General features: G+C 52.8%; 6 protein-coding genes across 6 annotated transcripts; 3 read left to right on the forward strand and 3 right to left on the reverse strand.

Annotated features, from left to right (window-relative positions):
- Positions 1 to 285: 285 nt before the first annotated feature.
- On the reverse strand, positions 286 to 1,870 carry B0T23DRAFT_382981 (galactose mutarotase-like protein; the record flags this gene model as incomplete). Its single annotated transcript, XM_062837370.1, has 2 exons — positions 838 to 1,870; positions 286 to 738 (listed from the first exon to the last, which is right to left on the reverse strand). Coding segments are annotated over exons 1-2 (1,226 nt in total), but the record flags the coding sequence as incomplete, so codon positions are not given.
- Positions 1,871 to 3,232: 1,362 nt separating this feature from the next.
- Positions 3,233 to 5,455, reverse strand: B0T23DRAFT_444192 (H+-exporting ATPase 57K chain, vacuolar; the record flags this gene model as incomplete). Its single annotated transcript, XM_062840887.1, has 6 exons — positions 4,976 to 5,455; positions 4,835 to 4,919; positions 4,743 to 4,762; positions 4,648 to 4,683; positions 4,431 to 4,592; positions 3,233 to 4,372 (listed from the first exon to the last, which is right to left on the reverse strand). Exons 1-6 carry the CDS (start codon positions 5,072 to 5,074, stop codon positions 3,233 to 3,235), a joined length of 1,542 nt encoding a protein of 513 aa, XP_062692192.1. The 5' UTR covers positions 5,075 to 5,455.
- A 130-nt stretch (positions 5,456 to 5,585) lies between these two features.
- On the forward strand, positions 5,586 to 7,651 carry B0T23DRAFT_382986 (cyclophilin-like domain-containing protein). Its single transcript, XM_062837371.1, has one exon. The coding sequence runs from the start codon at positions 5,872 to 5,874 to the stop codon at positions 7,492 to 7,494; it is 1,623 nt and encodes a 540-aa protein (XP_062692193.1). The 5' UTR covers positions 5,586 to 5,871; the 3' UTR covers positions 7,495 to 7,651.
- Positions 7,652 to 8,491: 840 nt separating this feature from the next.
- B0T23DRAFT_405762 (uncharacterized protein) lies at positions 8,492 to 9,534 on the forward strand (the record flags this gene model as incomplete). Its single annotated transcript, XM_062839046.1, has 3 exons — positions 8,492 to 8,553; positions 9,000 to 9,122; positions 9,330 to 9,534. 3 exons carry the CDS (start codon positions 8,492 to 8,494, stop codon positions 9,532 to 9,534), a joined length of 390 nt encoding a protein of 129 aa, XP_062692194.1.
- Positions 9,535 to 10,155: 621 nt separating this feature from the next.
- B0T23DRAFT_175092 (uncharacterized protein) lies at positions 10,156 to 12,860 on the forward strand. The gene is made up of 2 exons (XM_062832978.1): positions 10,156 to 10,765; positions 10,842 to 12,860. Exons 1-2 carry the CDS (start codon positions 10,296 to 10,298, stop codon positions 12,751 to 12,753), a joined length of 2,382 nt encoding a protein of 793 aa, XP_062692195.1. The 5' UTR covers positions 10,156 to 10,295; the 3' UTR covers positions 12,754 to 12,860.
- A 1,875-nt stretch (positions 12,861 to 14,735) lies between these two features.
- On the reverse strand, positions 14,736 to 15,507 carry B0T23DRAFT_175107 (putative peptidylprolyl isomerase-like protein). Its single transcript, XM_062832979.1, has 2 exons — positions 15,273 to 15,507; positions 14,736 to 15,195 (listed from the first exon to the last, which is right to left on the reverse strand). The coding sequence occupies exons 1-2, from the start codon at positions 15,348 to 15,350 to the stop codon at positions 14,770 to 14,772; spliced, it is 504 nt and encodes a 167-aa protein (XP_062692196.1). The 5' UTR covers positions 15,351 to 15,507; the 3' UTR covers positions 14,736 to 14,769.
- Positions 15,508 to 15,678: the final 171 nt, after the last annotated feature.

The following is a 15,678-nucleotide window of genomic DNA, read 5'->3' on the forward strand; positions in this document are numbered from 1 at the left end:
GTTGACTCAAAAGCTGCTATAGGTGGTGAGTGAAAGATGAGATGGGATGGGATAGGATGCATCGGGACATAAAAGAGAGGCAGATATGGTTGGTGAGAATGGGACAGGCATGCCGGCTGGCTTGACTGGGTATAATTATTATTTGGCATACTATTTTTCCTTAATGAAGGCTGAGAAGAGTCTACGATACCATTTCCGTCCTCACCGCGTTCGGTTTAATACTACTACACCACTTTCCACCATTGACCATCGTTTCACACTTCATAGTATCCATGAGCAGCCAGCCGGTCTTTAACTGGATCATATTCACATATCATTACTAAACTAACTATAATCTCCTTCCAATGTCTCTTCATCTCCCTGTCCTGTTTTGACTGTCTCACTTATTAACCCCAAAAACGTACCTAGCCTGCAAAACATACGGATCACCCCCAGGAGCAAAGACCTGCTTCTGCGTCCGTCCCCACTCAGGGTGATTAATACCATCAATCCAATCCTGCACTTCCAGCACCACACATCCATACTTGGGGATGGTCCTTCTTTCGTCCGTGCCTTGAGTCCATTTCAGGGGGACGTCGCCTTTTTGCTGGTTGCACGAGTACATTTGAAACGCGTCCTGGTCCGAGTAGACTTCGAGCTTGATGCCACTGTGAGGGGAGGACAGACGGGCGACCATTTGGGAGGGCTGGCGCCAGTCGTCGAAGGACGGGGAGCGGAGGGAGTGAATGTAGCAGTTATCTTTTTTTTTTTTGGTTTTCATGTGTCAGTTCAGTTCAGTTCAGTCACGGATAAAAAAACAGAACCAAGAAAAGAAAAAGGAACGAGGAAAAAACTCACCATAACCCGTACAACCAGTCCCACAATTCCCCTCCAACCCTTCTCCTTTCTCCGTCAAAGCCTCCCCAATCTTCTTTGGTCGACTCCAAAAATCATTCACACCCCCCCTCTCATTCGCGAGAATCTCCCCCGTGGGAACCAAGATCCCATCCACACCCACCCTCATGCCCGCAAACGGCATCCACAACTCATGATCCAGCGCATCCTCGCGCTCAAACCCGTCCAAGTTCCAATACGTATGACTGCTCAACATGATGGGCGTTTTTTTCGTCGTGGGAATCGCCACCATGTTGATATCCCATGTACTATTTCCCGAAACAGTGTACGTGATGTAACTGACCACTTCCCCTGGGAACCCTTCCTTCCCGTCTGGATCGACTAGCCTAAACGTGATTGATGAACCGGGGGTGTAGGCGACGACGGAAAAGTTGCGGTAGTCCCATCCGTCTGGACCGCCGTGGAGGGTGTCGACTCCTTTGGGGTGATCGGGCGTGGGGTTTTCGTTGGGGGTGACGTGATAGGTTATTACTTCTTCACCCTCAAAATCGGGGAAAAGAGTAAAAGAGCTGTTTTTGATTCGGTTCGCATAACGACCTGGCACGGAACCAAAGTGCGGGTGGGCGGCGTCTAGGGTGTAGGCGGTCGCGTTGTCGTAGCCGCCGACTATGTCTAGAGGCTTGCCGTGTTTGTCGGCGAGGATCAGGTTGGTGATGGAGGCGCCGTAGGGGATGAAGGCTAGGGAGAGGTGGGTGGTGTTGAGCCAGTATTTGCCGTTGGCGTCGGGGGAGGGGATGGGTTTTGATGAGGTTGTTGTTGGTGTTGCTGCGGCGAGGGAGAGGGCCCCCGGTAGGAGTAGAGCGTGGAGACGCATTTCGGTGAGAGTCCCGGTGATGGTGGTGATGTCTGTTGGAGGGTGAGATTTGAGAGACTGGACCTGTAGCACCCGTGAAGGAGAAAATAAAACGAGGGGACCCGACGAGAGAGAAAGGAAACACAGAGTGAGGGGAAGGCCGAGGAAAAAAAAAAAAAAAAATAGATATAAAAAAGGGAGGAAGGAAATTAATATCAACAAAAACTCAAGGTCCTACCACCCACCCATTGGCAGCTGAGACAGGACCACGTCGGTCAATGCGGTCCCCCCGTTGGTGCGGATCAACATTAGATTGAACATCGAGGAGACGAGCAAGCAAGGTACGTGTGAGGAAGGTTGGTGACCGCCTCGAGGAGACGTTGGATGTCACCCAAGCACCCCATGAATCTGGGGTAAACTACCACCTCTGAGGTAGCGTACTTAGCTACCAAGCGATCCGATCTCCAGTTCCTACACAATATGTAAAACTCCTGGATGATATTCATCCCTACCCTCTCTGCTCTCCACCTGCACTACACACACCTGCGTTTGTTGGGGTACAGATCACACACTCTCCGAGACAAAAGGAATGTGATCTGCACCCGGCAACAAGACTGACTTACCTATGTAGCAGGCAGGATACTACACTACATACTGTAGGTAAATGCCCCATGCTCCTCCGCACGTAAAAACGCCCACGAGATGCCAGCCTTTTTGTGTGACAAAACTCAACTCACCACCATGCAGTCAGTAGTCGCATGCCGGTATTCGCATTTCGGTTCGTAGCAACGGTTAATATGCAGGCTGTACCGTGATTGGTGGATCTCGGCGCCTCTTTGCAACTTCTGTGATATATTCTCCGCCAGGTGCCTATCATGGAAGACTCTCGGCAAGGAGCAGATCATCGGCCTTGTCTCGTTGAGATTTTGGTGTTGTTGCTTGTTCGTGTCATGTCTTGGCTGTTTACCAAGAATCGACTTGAAATTAACTCTGCTTCTCTCAATGTCACACTTTTGACTGACAGTAACCGCGAGAGGAACAGTGAAGCCAACCTAAACCTCGATGTTGATGTTGTTTACTTTCTCCAAACATCCCGGGGTAAAATCACGGATATGACGTCGTGCAGAAGCGAACCATCAGATGATGGAGTCCGTCTCCAATCCCCATTGGCGCGGCTGTGGCGTCCTGGAGAACCATGCGGGGTCGCCAGCCGTCTCTTCCCCACCGAACAAGCTCTAGCTTCAGCCATGCCAAGACTTCCCGATCCAGCTCTCCTTGTTCCGCTCATTGTTGCAGTGAATGGTCTCGTTACAGGCAGTCTTGAGTGTGTGTAGTGCTATACCACATGGATGTGATCCTGTCAAGGGGTTCAGCATCTAAGGGACAAATGAAGCGTGATACTGTTCAATTCCAATCTACAATATCGCAGCAAAAGCGCAACTCCCATGTCTTTGAGATACACACGAAACACAACTCAACAAATCATCATCATCAACCAACACTCGCCGGGCACCACGCCGACATTTCTCATAGCCAACATGCTGTTTATGCGTCAATCAGGTTCTCCTCCTCGGGCGCCGCCGTGTCCCTGGTATCCTTGGTCGTAGGCTTGTCCTTGCCCTTGCCCTTGCGGTCAGCCGCAGACCTCGAGTAGAACTCGTCGATGATCTTCTTGGGGATACGGTTGAGCATGTCCTTGCGGTAGATCCGGAGCAAGCTCCACGCAAGATCCAGAGACTCGAAGATGGTGCGAGACTCGTAAGGACCCTGGGCAATGAACGAGCGCTCAAACTTGTCCAAGAACTCGAGAGAAAGCTTGTCCTCGTTCGACAGGGCCTCCTCACCAACCACAGCCTTCATGGCCGCGGCATCACGACCAATGGCGTACTTGGCGTACAGCTGGTTCGACACATCACCGTGATCCTTGCGGGTCATGCCCTCACCAATGGCCGACTTCATCAGACGCGAGAGAGAGGGCAGCACGTTGATGGGAGGGTAGATACCACGGTTGTGGAGACCTCGGTCGACGAAAATCTGACCCTCGGTAATGTAGCCCGTCAAATCGGGAATGGGATGGGTAATATCGTCGTTAGGCATTGTGAGAATGGGAATTTGCGTGATGGAGCCGTTGCGGCCAGCCACACGACCGGCACGCTCGTAAATGGTCGACAAATCTGTGTACATGTAACCCGGGAAACCACGACGACCGGGTACTTCTTCGCGAGCAGCCGAGACCTCACGGAGAGCATCGCAGTATGACGAGAGATCGGTAAGAATGACCAGGACGTGCTTCTCGAGCTGGTAGGCGTAGTACTCGGCCGTCGTGAGGGCGAGACGGGGGGTGATGATACGCTCGATGGTCGGGTCGTTGGCAAGGTTGAGGAAGAGGGTGGTGCGGCCCAAACTACCGTTCTCCTCGAAATCGCGCGTGAAGAAACGGGCGGTTTCCAAGTTGACACCCATGGCACCAAAGACAATCGAAAAGTTCTCTTCGTGACCATCGTGCACACCCTTATTCGTGATACCTTGGCGCTGGACGAGACCGGCCTGTCGGCAAATCTGGGCAGCAATTTCATTGTGAGGCAGACCGGCGGCCGAGAAGATGGGAATCTTTTGACCACGAGCGATGGAGTTCATGGTGTCAATGGCAGAGATACCCGTCGAGATCATTTCTTGAGGGTATTCCTATGTCTTGTCAGCACAATGTCCCCGGCCTTGGCAATTCAGCAACCAAGGTACTTACTCTGGCGTAGGGGTTAATAGGACTGCCGTTGATGTCGAGATATTCCTCGGCCAACACCTTGGGACCCTTGTCGATCGCCCTGCCGGAACCATCAAAGATACGGCCCAACATGTCCTCTGATACACCAAGCTTCAAGCTTTCGCCGGTGAACTCGACTTTGGTCTGTTGTTCCTGGTCAGTTTCTTGTTCGCTAGTCCCATGTGGATATCTGCCTCACCTTCTTCACATCGATGCCGGAAGTACCCTCGAAGACCTGTTCATGATATCAGCGCATTGTTCGCGTGTCTGCCAACTTGTGTCGCGGTGATCTACCTGGACGACGGCGCGGTTTCCTGTAGAACATCATGACTGTCAGCTGTTGATCAGAGAGAAGCACAAGAAGATATGGCGAGAGGGAAACACACCTCGCGCCTCCAAAACCTGACCGGAGCGTTGCGTTCCATCGGGGAGGGTCAATGTGACGATTTCGTTGTATCTAGGGAATTTGACCTGCGGCAGTTGTTAGACACGCCCATTGCGGTGAAGAGAAGTGGTGGTTGACCAACATTGTCGAGGATGACGAGAGGGCCGTTGACACCACCAACGGTGTTGTAGCGGATTCTGGGCGTCACGTTGTATGACGACGGTACCCGGGGGTCGGCCATTGTGGAAGAGTGCGGACGTCGGTATTCAAGACCTCGAGGCCGGCTCAGGATAAAGATCGGAATCTATGCTGAATGCAATGGAGGAGAATGAGGTTGGCGGATGGAGATGGGAGCCAAGGTAGCGTAACATGTATGTTGGTGTCTCGAAGTTGCAACGCAACCAAGCTCCGAGTCCCCGTCCTCGGCCTGGCCTGGACTGATAGGCTGATGAGGCCGCTGGCTGACAAGTGACAACGCGAAGCGCCCATTCCAGGCCAGGAAGTTCCTGCCCTCCAACTGCGCTGCGGTGCCCTGTAGTGTATAGCGGGCAGGTCCTGGCAGGCAGCGGGCCGGGCACTCCCAAGGTACAGCCCGGGCAGTGACAGGGCAGCCCCGCATCCGTCATCCGCAGGGCCTGACAGTGCTTCCACTTTCAGGTGGGCAGTCAGTTCCCGCCTTACAAAGGGTCTGGCTGTCCAAACACACTCACTCCAGCTCCCCCGCTCGAAACATTCGTTGCACCGCCACACCTTCCACAAAACCTCCAACCTCCCTTCGCGTCCAACTGCGATCGTCCAGTCGTCTCAAGCTGAGGCTGAACTGCATCCAGCAAACTAAAAGAGTTCCACACTCATTCAGTTCAGTTTGCGCCATGAACTGAACTTGCCTTGACCACGCAAGCACTTGCCGCGTCGACGCCAAAACACCACTCTTTTGCCGAAACTCCAGTTTCAAAACACCATAATCGCATGCGCCGGCCGCAAAATAACATAACCGCGTAATCACACACCGAGCCGAGCGCGGCAAACCTCATCACCATGTCGGCCATCTACAACCTCGAGCCGCAACCGACGGCATCTGCGATTATTCACACAACACAGGGCGAGATTGCCGTCGAGCTATTCGCGAAGCAAACGCCATTGACATGCCGAAACTTTCTGCAGCTTGCACTCGACGGTTACTACGACAACACCATCTTCCACCGCCTGATCCCTGGTTTTATCGTCCAAGGTGGTGATCCCAGCGGCACCGGTCATGGAGGAGAGTCGATCTACGATAATGGCGCGCTCAGCGGTGACCTCGACCCATGGCCGATGGACCAGAGGAGGGGAAAGAATGCGGGACCTCATGGCATCAACTTCAAGGACGAGTTCCACTCGCGCCTCAAGTTCAACCGCAGAGGTCTCTTGGGTATGGCGAACGAAGGGGCACCAGACACCAACAGCAGTCAGTTCTTCTTTACGCTCGGCAAGGCGGACGAGCTGACGGGGAAAAATACCATGTTCGGTCGAGTGGCCGGCGACACGATTTACAACTTGGCAAAGATCGGAGAGGCCGAGGTGGAAGAGGGCGGTGAGCGGCCCCTATATCCCATCAAGATCACGCGTATCGAGATCCTCATCAACCCCTTCGATGACATGCAGAAGAGGGAGAAGAAACCCAGACCACAGCAAATTTCTAGGCCCACTCCCGCCGAGAAGAAGCAGAAGAAGAGGAAAGGCGGCAAGCAGCTACTCAGCTTTGGAGACGAGGTCGGTGATGAGGATGGAGAAGAGCTTCCTCTTCCCAAGAAACCCAAGTTTGATACCAGGATCGTGGCGGATCTTGACCAAGACGATTCAAGCAAGCAAAGCGCCTCGAAAAAGTCATCTGCCAAAAAGGACGCCAAACCAGTGGCAAAGGATGTATCAAAACGGGAAGAAAAGCCAGAGCCAAAACTAGTAAAGGAAAGCAGGAGTCCAAGCCCACAGCCGGTTGCTCAGAAGAAAGAGCAGCCGCCCAAGAAGCACTACAGCGAGCATTCGAGCCCAGAACCTGAAGAACCCAAGAAGAAGTCCCTCCTTGAAAAGACGAATGAAGAGATTGCGGCACTCAAAGCGTCAATGAAAAGGACGATCCATTCAGAGCCAGTAAAGCAGGATAAGAAGAAGTCGGCTTTGGAGCAACTGATCCCGGATACAGCCATCCGCGGGAGAAAGCGCCGGCCAGGTGCAAGTAGCAATCCCACCCGGGAAGAGCAAGAGGCTTTGGACCTGCTCAAGTCTTTCAAGGCAAAGATTGAAACCGCTCCACCAGAGAAGAATGCGGCCCAGCCTGCGGTGAATCCAGATGTAGAGAATGGCGAACAAGACGGTCAAGCAGACGAGGAAAAAGTGTGCGATCTACACTTCATTGCTAACTGTCAAAGCTGCAAGGCCTGGGACAAGGTGGAGGACAATGAGGATAGCGGTGATGAAGGTTGGATGTCTCACAAGTTGAGTTTTGCTGCTGACAAGCTCGGGAAAGACCTCAGTTACCGGAAGAAGGCGGAGGAAGAGTTGGTGGTGATTGATCCTCTGGCGAAAGCTAGGACGCTCAAAGAGGAGAAGAAGGCCACCCGAGATGCTAAGACGGGAGGCTCTTCAAGAGCCTGGGACCGGGGAAGACGGGACCGATACTGATTTACTGGATAAGGTGCCCCCGTCCTTGGTGTCTTTGTTGGTTATGTCATATTCCATAATGCTACCTGTAGCTCAAGAACGGTGTGATGAAAGTGTGCGTATGTACGTCTAGTTTGTAGAATAGCCAACCCAAATGATACCCTCAACGTTTCTCTGACCACTCGCACTTGACGGCATTCATTCCGAAGGTGTCAAACCTTTCCCATGAAAAGATAAGCTTATGTACCCCGTACCCACCAATTGCCACGGTTCAAGAGCCATTGGGTGACGTTTCTGAGGCTTGGAGCTAGTGCATTTCTGTTGGCTGCCGAAATGCACTAACAAACACTAACAGTTACATGGCCCGATATACCAACCGTCTTGAAGGACACCTTGTTCCATACCCTTGGGAAGCCCCTCCGCTCTCAACTCCATCGCCAAAGACTTGAAGAGAAGACGGAAGAAGGGGAAAAGAAGGAAACGGCCATGGGGATCCATATCGTGCTCATGCAAAAAGTATCCTGTAGATGCTCATGGAAAGGTTCCATGGAGAAAAGGCCGGGGTGCCAAGACCTGACGATAGGGTCAAGTACATGACCATGCCGGCAAGCCCTTGACAACAACCCGTGTTTGGATTGGACGGCTGGGCCTGCTGGGCTTCCACTTGTTACTTAGCCATTACTGCTACCTCGATTCACAGGCTCAAAGCTCGATTCACAACTCAAGGCTTTGTCAGAGCTCCTCATGCTAGCTCGTCTAAGTGACATGAGCCATTATGCTGCACCTCCGGTCATTGGCATGAACCACCACGGCCACTTGCTTTGACAATTGTCATTGATGAAGCTGAGATTGGAGTTATCAGATTGACCAAGTAGTTAGGTAGCTGAGTCCGTCTAATAGTTATGGACAGATCTCATTGTGAAGACAATACAATACAACAAGTGTCGGTGGTGACTACATAACGAGTTTCCGTTCGGATAGGTAGCTTTTGGTATGTGATACATCACAGCCGGGAAACATGCTCCTAGCGAATCTCGTCCCGGAGCAGGTCCCGCGCTCGCTTGTCTCCCTGGCAGGTAGGTAACGTATCCTGTGCGTCGGTGTCGGTGTCGGGTCGGGCTTTTCACGGACAAGAGACAATTTTTTTTTTCTCTTGGTGAGAACCTCAAAGGTCACGGCAAAAAGGGACCCGCCAAGAAAGCGACGCCGGAGCAATTGGCACGGATAGACCCCACGTTTAGAGTGGCATTTCCCTTATCTCCCAGACAGGTGATTGGACGGACAGTGCTAACAGCTGCCATCGATCGAGCGATCAGTGAAATCGTTTCACCAAAGTGGATGGAAGCTGGCGCTGGACTTGGGCTCGGCTGGAGCATTGGGTGCGGATGCTACCATACTGTGCTACAGTAGCCCAGAGTTCACACCATTCCAGCGCACCTGCCGCCGCCATCATGCTGTTGCATGCTCCGCCGAACGATCCAATCTCGAGAGACGACACACATCATCACTAACAGAACCAACGGCAGGCCGGCTTCTCCAACGTCACGTCTTTCTCGTCATACAAAGTCCCCAAACCCCCGACGACGGATCACGGACGGACTCGGAGCCGCCGAACGAAACCTCGCTCACATCAGCTTCCACTCGGTCGAGTTGCTTGCTTGCTTGCTGCCCGTACCACTCCGCGGCTTTTCGCTGTTTTGCGTTCACTACCGACGACGACCACCACCACTGCCGCCTTGAGCAACGTCCGATCCCCTTTCCGGACCATCCATCCACTACCCCGTTCACGGACACGGCCACCCAGCGTCCCGCCCGCTACCGCGATTCCGCAGTTTGCATTACTCGAGCATTTTCAGAAGGCCCAACTCCGGGATCCGATCCCCCACGACCTCTTCCCCGCCCAGCTTTGGCCGGCCGAAGACAGGACACGGACCAAATCATCTGAAGAAGGGATCATTGCGCGACTGGGGACCAGAGAGAGATTGTGTGAGAGAGACATTGACAGGATACAAGGCGGGACGACAAGAGTTTTTATTTGGTGGTGTTCAGTTGGGTAACTGAAAAACAACACAGACAAGGTTGGCTGTTGTCGTTGAAGCCAGCGCCTGAAATTACAAGCCAAAAAAAAATCAGAAAAACAAAAAAAAAAACAAAAATCCAACAAATCATCAAAAATCTCCAGCGAGGACCTCGACAACAAGAAACAAGACCCGCGCTCATTGGACCATTGTACTGTCTACGCCTGCAGTGCTGCTCTGTCAGAAACAATCGTCAATTATCCCAGGCCATTTCCTGCACTCCGGTGGGGGCTTGAAAGAGAATCGACGTGCGACAAACAGCCTCCTTCACGGCGTCCTTGTCGGTCGTCAACCACCACTTCTGATCGTTACCAGACGCAGATTCGCTTACACTTTCGCCCTTCCCCCCCAGAAAGAGGCTGAGAGTCTTTGGTATCCTTTGATCGCGACATCTCAAAACCACTGCAGGGTATATAACGCCTCCATCGTTCTGTGTGCTTCCCTGGGACCAACAATCTCCCATCTCTTCTTATCCTTCTCCAGTCTGAGCAGGACCCCTTAACACTCCGCTTCCCCGCGATCGTATCTGTTGGTCTGGTTTTCCTGTCGATACCCACGATACGTACAACTTTTGGACAGTATCGCCCAGCTTGTACGCCCGATATCACGAGAGACCAGACCAATATCCTACATCGACAAGTCGTTAGTAGGCAGCCCCATCGTCTACCGCGCCTTTCAACATCAACTATTTTTGCGCCGTAGTGGCTTTCCTAGTAAACCGTCTCGTCGTACCATCTCGAGCGCATGCTTCCGTCTTACGCCGCCATGTCTTCTCCTAACCCGAGAAAGAGACCGGCCCCGGGCGCCTCGCCTGTTGTGCCCCTTCCTCTTCAGCAGATGCCGCAACAGTTCACTCCCGCTCCAGCGGATCAGGTGTTCCGGTGGAATAATCCCCCAGACGCAGCAGCGGCACCTCTCAACTCTTTTGGAATGATCTCCACGCAAGCACCGTTTCCGCAGCCTATTCCAGCACCTTCCACTGCCCTCGCGCGGCGCCCGCCAAGTCGGGCCCTTGTCACTACCAATCAGTTCAACGGGACGGCCGACACCTGGGTCTCATTTAGTGACGATGCTGCCTATCCCCTGGGGCATAACGTGCCTCCAATGGATGAGCACGACAACATTGAGCGCCTCGAAGAGATGGCGCAGCGTGCCAAGCGGGAAGCGCAGGCCAAGAGAAAGCAGATCCCGCCTTTCGTCCAGAAACTGAGCAGGTGTGTTTGTTATTACCCTAACCCATATGATTCAAAAGTATATATACACAGTATACTAACCTTGTTATGTGCTCAGCTTCTTGGATGAGTCCAGGAACACGGATCTCATTCGCTGGTCTGATAAGGGTGACTCTTTCATCGTCCTTGATGAAGATGAGTTCGCCAAGACCCTCATCCCGGAGCTTTTCAAACACAACAACTATGCCTCCTTTGTGCGGCAGCTCAACATGTATGGCTTCCATAAGCGAGTAGGCCTTTCGGATAACTCGATGAAGGCATCTGAAAGAAAGAACAAGAGCCCAAGCGAATATTACAATCCTTACTTTAGGCGCGGTCACCCCAACCTTCTCTGGCTGATCAACAAACCCAAGAGTGGAGGAAAGGGAAACAAGCCAAACAAAACTACGCCCAAGGCCGAGGGAGAGGCGGATAGCGAGGAGGATGCCGGTGGCGAAGACCCATACGCTGGTCAGAATTACTCGTCAGCCCAAGTCGGACGTGGTTCTACGGGTGCTGGTGAGGTTGGCCCGTTACACAAGAAGGACCTGGTAGCAGTCAAGTCTCAACTAGATCGGCTACAACAGCAACAGGTTGCCATCTCCAGCTTGCTACAAAAGATTCGAGCTGAACATACGACCTTATTCCAACAGGCCCTCACGTTTCAGAACCAGCATGAACGTCACGAGAATTCGATTAACGCCATTCTTAACTTTCTTGCCAACGTATTCCGAAAATCGCTGGAGGAGCAAGGAGGGACGCAGAGCGTGCAGGATCTCTTGGCAAGCATAATTCCTAACGCTCAGGTTCACAATCAGAATCAAATGCCCCAGGCAAATGTGGTTGACCTCGGCGGCTTCGTCAACCATCAGGTCCACAACAACACGTCCATGGGAACACCGAAGCGTCAACAGCGTCTCCTGCCCCCTATCCCCCAGCAGGGTGTAGCCAAGATGCACTCGCTTGCCTCATCAGCCTCTCCTGCCCCGGTACATCCCCAATATCAAGCGCAGCAGATGGGCTCCGTCACAGAACTCTTCGACACAACCCCCGGAGACAGCCCATCTTCTACATTCATGAAGAATGAGCTACAAAACAACCCTCAGGAGGGGATGATGAAGCTCATTCAGGACACGAATGCTGTGAGCGCCTCGGGAGGTGTTGATCTACCAGATATGGCGACCAAGACGCATGTGAATGCCCTGAGCAACGACCAGCGCAACAAAATGCTCAGCATCATGGCCGGAAACCTTCCCTCGACTAACAGTTCGTCACCGGCCCCAAGCCCTACGGTACCTACCCCAACGGCTACGATGCCGCCAGTTTCCACTATTCCCACGGTACCTGTTACCACTGCTGCTGCTGCCGCTCCTCCTACCCCTGTCGTCCCCAACCACACTGCACCCAACGCGCTTTCTCCTGCCCTCGGCTCCATGCCGCCGCCGCCACCATTCCCCAGCTACTCCCACGAGGAGCTAGACGCCCTTCAACGGCTCCAGGAGGAACAAGCCAGCCAGATCGATCGACTTACGAGCTTGCTCGGTCCGTTGAGCCCCTCCGGTCGCATCCCCGGTCTCGACGAGCACGGCAACCCTAACAGCGCCGCCGGCTACTTTGACAGCACTGACATTGAGCAATACCTTAACGACAACGCCTTTTCCGATCCTGCCTACGAATTCTCCGGGCTACCCGGCGCCAACGGAACCGGCGACGGCACTAGCGACTTCAACTTCAATCTCGACGACGGCTTCGATCTGACGAACCCTACTCACACCGGCGCCACTCCCACTCCCAATGGTGGTACTGCCACAACAGCCGGCACATCCAACACTGGCGGCCTCTCCGTTCCCGGCGGCGGGTTCGACTCGGGAAGGATATTCGAGCACAACTCCCCTGTCAACACCCCCTCCCCCTCGGCTGCAACGGAGGAGATTAACAAGAACGATTTGGAAAGCCCTGGGCGCGATCCGAAGAGGCGGAGGAAGGGCTAGAATCCCGGAGATCGTAACTCTTCATCGTCTGTTGCTTCTGCCGCTTCCGCCGCTTCCTATGCTCCTTATGCTTCTTCTTCTTCTCCCCATCATCACCAGCCTCCTTCCATTTTGTCTCCTTCTCCATTAAGGAATTCTCATCAGCCTCGTCACATTTCTCCGGGAACTCCTCCTCCTCCTTCTCATCATCAGTCTTATCAACCTCACCATCATCATGAAAACCAACATCACCGAACCCACCACCACCAGCAGCAGCAGCAGCAGCAGCAGCAGCAACGGAACTCTCTCAGTCCCACTCAGCAGATGCCGGTGCCTCCTCCTCCTAGGATGGCATCCCCTTCGGACGTGTTTAGAGCAAATCTACCTGGATGGCCGTATACCAATAATACGCAGACTCAGACGACACCCACGCGTCAAGAGCAGCAGTCGGGTTTAAGAAATTGATGGTCTTTTTTTTCTTTTTGTTGTTGCTGTTACATTGGCATGATTTGCTTTTTATGGCTTGATAATTTCAGGTGATAGAGCAGAAAAAAACCAAGGCAGCAAAGAGAAAAATAACGACGGCGGGGAAAGATAGTCGTAGGCATATGTTACGTTAGAGGATTTCATTGGAAGAGAAAACAAAGAGAGAAAAAAAAAATGATGATGTCGTTGGGTGGTTAAATCGGTGCCGGTGCATGAGGAGTTGGTCGGTCGGACACGGCTTGCAGCAAGAAAAGGGATACAGTAGTACATAACCGTGTAAGGTAGTAGAAGAAGAGAAGGATCGGTCATCTGATTACTTGTCTGAACGATACACTCACTTTCCTTATTTCTCTTTTATTACTTTATTCTCTTTTATCACTTTTCTTGTTCACCTACTTGGAGTGTGGTGAATGCTACATATACTCTCTACTCTTGTTTCTGGTTCTGGTTCGGTTCCTGTGTGTGTACTATCCATCTTATTTAGATTTTATGGATGGATGGAAATTCGGGTTTTGTGTGGTGATCACACTTCATTCACTATTTGACCCTTCTATCATTTGCTACTTGTTCAGGGAATTGTGATCAAGTATTCCTCACTAGGTAGCTATACAATTTGTCTATGTGGTGTGCCTTTGGTGCAACTATTGATCCCTTCTAGCACTCCTAGTCCTTCTAGCTCTTCTGAAAATCATCAAGTCTATTGCTTTGTGTAGCATAGCTTAGCATAGCATAGCAAGGCATAGCACAGCTTAGATCGTATATAACCGTATCAAGAAGTTGTTCGTCATAACTTTCATCGTCGCAAGTTCATCCACAACTGAAGCCACCAGCCGCATCGTGGTCGTATAGAGGCATAGCCATAACAGAGGCCTCCGATACCAAACAAAACCACGACGGCTGACGTTGGAATGTTACACAACCACCCTTCCTCGCCGGTTGATTGATAGTCCGATGGGAGAGCCAGAGAGAAGGTGAGAGTAAGAGGAGCTGTGGTGCGAGATGAACGTTGTCCGGTCGTCATCAATTTCTACCCAGTAAGACTCCAGGCTCGCAGTTCAAAGTGTTGCGGCACTGATACGCAGACCAAGAGCGTGCCGCCTGTGTAAAAAGGTCAGCACTTCGCACACCGCACGCGCGTAGTGGTCCTCCGCTGCTTGCTCTCTTGTGACGGTACAACACTTTCGATACATGGCGCGGCGTGGGGAGATCAGACAGCGCGAGTAGACAACAGATGTTGAGGGATGTATCAGTGTCCGGGTGTAAGAGGTCAATGAGGGTTGGTGTGATGGTGTGGTGTATGCGGTTGCGCAAGAGCGTTTTCGCCGTTTGGTTTCCGAATTCGGTTGCTGTCCGCTTGAATTTCCTGCCCCGTCTCGTTCGCTTCTGTGAGCGGCACGTCGTGTAGTATGTCGGTACTCGATTGCTTCTCGAATCCGGCCCAAATCCTGCCTCCCTCTCAGTCTCGGATAGTTGTTGTAAGCCAGTCGACTGGCTGGCCCGGCGTGTCTTCATCCCAATCTCCACCATCTCCATTCCCAATTTTCCGTCTCTTCACTTGGCCAGCGGGTTAGCATGCACCGTAACCGTCTCGATTCTCACCTCCTCCTTGATCCGATTCTTCTTGTCCACCTCCAATCCCTCCAGCTTTGCCAGCGTCTGCAAGCTCTCGTCTCCAATCAGCTTCCCGAACACCGTGTTCAGCCCGTCCAGATGCGGGGCCTTGTCGAACAAGATGAAGAATTGGGATCCGTTGGTGTTGGGCCCCTTGTTGGCCATGCTGACGATGCCCCGCTCGTTGTGTCGCAGCACTGGCCGGATCTCGTCTTCGAAGGTCGGGCCGTAAATGGACCGGCCGCCCTTGGGGTTCTCGGGCGGGGAAGGGTTGGCGGGTGCCCCGGTTTGCACCATGAAGGAAGGGATCATACGGTGGAAGGGGGAAGCGTTGTAGTAGCCGGAGGCGCAGAGGGCTAGGAAGTTCTGCGAATTGGAGAGGAGAGGGTTAGCTTGTGAGTGCCTTTGCGCGTGAGTGGAGAGGGAAAGGGAAAGGGACGTACTTCTGCTGTTTTGGGGACGCTTTCGCAAAAGATTTCGATTTTGAGATGGCCGAGTGTTGTGTGGAGTGTGACAGACATGTTGGCTGGGTGTAGATCTTTTTCTCTTTGATCAGTAGCGATTTGAGGTTCCCGTGTGTGATGTTTGGTTAATTGTTGTGTGACGTGCAGTTGCTACCTACTGCGGAACAGAATTGCCTGCGGCACTGCACCACAAGTGGAAGCCTGCCGACGCCAAGCGCTTGTGGTTGGGCGGTGGGGGGCTGGACCTGGGCGGGATCTGATTGATCTGATTTCCCTGGGCTTTGCATGCAGCAGCTGGAAGCTTTGACCATACCAGCCAGCCCTATCGGCCGCCTGGCCCCTTGGCCCTTGCTTGCCATGCCGCTGCCTGCTGAAAGAGGCATAA

This window comes from Neurospora hispaniola (assembly GCF_033458365.1).
Source record: "Neurospora hispaniola strain FGSC 10403 chromosome Unknown B0T23scaffold_5, whole genome shotgun sequence".
NCBI lineage: Eukaryota > Fungi > Ascomycota > Sordariomycetes > Sordariales > Sordariaceae > Neurospora > Neurospora hispaniola.